At 37.0% G+C, this 3414-nt stretch overlaps 1 protein-coding gene across 1 annotated transcript in view; it reads left to right on the top strand.

Annotated features, from left to right (window-relative positions):
• LOC112143793 (meprin A subunit beta) overlaps positions 1-3414 on the top strand; it is a gene marked incomplete in the record, with an annotated part of 20208 nt that overhangs the window by 6993 nt on the left and 9801 nt on the right. The window contains 2 exon segments of the mRNA XM_036216009.1: positions 551-769; positions 3166-3327. Of these exon segments, the coding sequence (XP_036071902.1) occupies positions 551-769; positions 3166-3327 (381 nt within the window).

The following is a 3414-nucleotide window of genomic DNA, read 5'->3' on the forward strand; positions in this document are numbered from 1 at the left end:
TGTTTCCCTCATTTTTATTGTCTGAAGTGTTTAAACATATTAAGTGTTAACTCAGATAAGAAATAGAAAATGGTGTTGCCTTGCAAAGTGTAATTGATTTGCGTTATTAAACATTAATTTTTCTTTTTAATTAATCGCATGTGTTAATGCGTTACTGTTGACAGCCCTAATATTAATATATGATAAGAATATAAATGTATACATAAGAAACTGATAAGTGTTTAATTTTACAAAGACAACAAATGTAATAGAAACTAAATTTGTTCAATATAATAACTGTTGAAGTAATTATCTTCTTAACTTTTATAATTACATTACAATTATACATAGTATCATTTAGAAAATCAATTACTCAATAATTGTTGAATTTTCAAAATTGTCATAAGATGAATTATTTCCCTAAATTAATCCATTAGAAATACTTTTCATAATTTTGGTGGGGGAAATATTTTCTAATCATAAACTGCACATCAATTATTGAACAAATTGTACTCATTACAATAGTTTTCATGAAATATTTAAAAACTGATGGATTTGGTGTGTCATATAGGTAAAGAGCACAATTTTGACAAGGTTGGCAGTGATGTAAGTACCACACATGGAACACCTTACGACTACATGTCAGTGATGCACTACAACAAAGATGCTTTCAACAATGGAAATGGCTCTACCATCATCACCAAAGACCCCAAATTCCAAAATGTAATTGGTCAAAGGCTGGAGATGAGTTACTACGATGTTCAGGAGTTAAACCGTCTCTACAATTGCAGTAAGTATTTAAGAATGTCAATCTACACTTTTTCAATAAGAAAATCTCACCAAGTAATCTAGCAAATAAAAGGTTTAAAGTCTCACTTCGATCATTTTTTGATCTATTGTAAAGGAATTTCCAGTGGTAGTTTAAGTATGATTATGCTGTTTTCAGACCAAATCAAGAAAACCTGCACGGTGCGCAGTGGTTAGCGCTCTTGCCTCACAGCAAGAAGGCCCCGGTTCAATTCCCGGCTGGGACCTTTCTGTGTGGAGTTTGCATGTTCTCCCCGTGCATGCGTGGGTTTTCACCGGGGACTCCGGCTTCCTCCCACCGTCCAAAAACATGCTTCATAGGTGAATTGGTGACTCTAAATTGCCCCTAGGTGTGAATGTGAGAATGAATGGGTGTGTGATTGAGGCCCTGCGACAGACTGGCGACCTGTCCAGGGTGTACCCCGCCTTCCCCAATCAGTAGCCGGGATAGGCTCCGGCACCCCCGCGACCCCGAAAGGGAAGAAGCGGTCAAGAAGATGAATGAGTGAATGAACGAATCAAGAAAACCTGTCTTTTTCTTGCACATAATTTCTGCAGAGCGGCAGTAGTGTATTTGCCTCTGAATTGTGGGCGGGACTAGGGCTGGGGTGAAAAAAAAAAAAGATTAATCAATTTGGATCGATTTAACCTTAATAGATCAATAATCGGTTCACAAAAGATAAAAATCGATTTAGCACATAAAGCTGAAGTCCATTAGCTTGATGCTAACGTTCAATAGAATTTCCCAAAAGAGGGCTAATGCTAACACTCGGCTGACCAAAAAAATACATTCCTGACTAAATGAACATCCTTATTTACTCACAGGCATTCATTTTTCAAACTCTTTTAAGGAAATGTTTTTAAAGTAACTATTTGTTGTCTAAAACATTGCTTTCCCCCCCATACTGCCGTCTTCTTCTTGAGAAAGGACCACTTCTATAGCTCGATCGCTACCTAGTGGCCAAACTGAAACGCCCTCCAGGAGAAGCAGCACTGTTTGCAATGTTAATGATCTGAACCTTTTTGTTTGAACATCTCCTTCAGAGAATCCATGTAACACTGCATGCTATTAATAATCTCAATATTTCACTATTACATTTTCCAATATGTGAACTGTATCAGACGAATATAAATATATTCAAATTACATAGTAGATTTTTAATATATTTCTAAACAAATGTGTATAAATGTGTAAACTTAAAATTGAATTGAATAAGGAATCGGAAGAATAAAAAAATAAATCGGAATCAAATCACTTCAGGCTTTTGTGAATCGAATTGAATCTTTTCTGGAAATTATAACCGATACCCAGCCCTAGATGGGAGTGTTGCTTACTGCCCCTTACATCTCAGTGCACCAAAATGGTAGGCAATCTTGGAGCTATCCAGCCATACGGTTTTGAGCCGAATGCCAGCTTGAATGACGTACGTGGATCTTATTGTCTACAAGTGGATGAATAAAAATGTAGTGGAGCAAGGAGCTTCTGGTTTGCCTTTAGTAGATTTTATTACTACAAGCTTTTTCCAACAGTCTTTTTGCATCTGTTATTGATTTACAACAATTTGAATAAAGAAACAGTAATGTAATCTTAAGCTTAATTTTCTTTATATATGTCTTCCACCATGAGAAAAATGCCACAAGAACTTGTTAAAAACAGCAAAAACATAATTTTCTTTAGGGTGGATCCTTACGCTAACATGGTCAACGAAATGTATCTTTGTTTATGTAAAGTTGATGTTGTAGTTATCACAATACTGTTATTTTTTCAGAGATAATAAGTCAGTTAAATAACACTTTAAGCAACTGACACCAAAAGCAAGAGATTTAGAAAACAGCTATCACAAATGCCTGTAAATTCATTTAAAAGAAGATACAAATATGTTCAACTGTATGGGGATGACAACATTAGGTGAGTTTTGTAAATAAGCTTAAAGGAACTTATTGACTCACCACATCTCCCAGCCATCTTAGCCCATAGTCCCCAGATGGTGCTCACCTGAATCCTATTGAAAATCACACAGAGCCTCACTCAGTGTGAAGTATTGTTTGGGCCGTATTGTCTGCATTACTGAGCATTTCTATTCTGACCGTATATTCTGTTTTCCTGACCTTGTTTCTGCTCTGACTCTGTCTGCCGCCTGCCCCGGCCCATGCCTAAATCCCGATTACTGAAGCCTGATCCCTGAAACTTCAATGCTAGTATTTGACGTCTGCCTGCCTGACCCTGCTTTAGCTCTACAGACTTATAGTTGTGTCTGAGTCCTGTCAACCTATCTGTTTAATAAATCTGCTGCACGTGGAACCAGTTGTCTGCCTGTCTGTCCGTAGCATGAATAATATAACTTGTTTTAAAAACCATTTCATCTTCTGTCACAACAGATTCAACTATAGCCTTTAACATGTACTGTGGCTTTTCTAATGGAACCATGTGCAGAATGGATCGTTGTTCAAAGGGCAACATCAACTGGGAAGTGGTAACACAAGTTTCCGGAGGTCCAAATTCTGATCACACAACTCTGCCCAGTGGAAGCAAAAACTACAGTAAGATTTTAAGACTTTATAGTAAATGGATCACAAAACCCATGGTTCGGGTCATGTCCTGGTATTAGGGTCATGGTTCAGATTATT

The sequence above is a fragment of the Oryzias melastigma genome, linkage group LG16 (assembly GCF_002922805.2).
Source record: "Oryzias melastigma strain HK-1 linkage group LG16, ASM292280v2, whole genome shotgun sequence".
Classification (NCBI taxonomy): domain Eukaryota; kingdom Metazoa; phylum Chordata; class Actinopteri; order Beloniformes; family Adrianichthyidae; genus Oryzias; species Oryzias melastigma.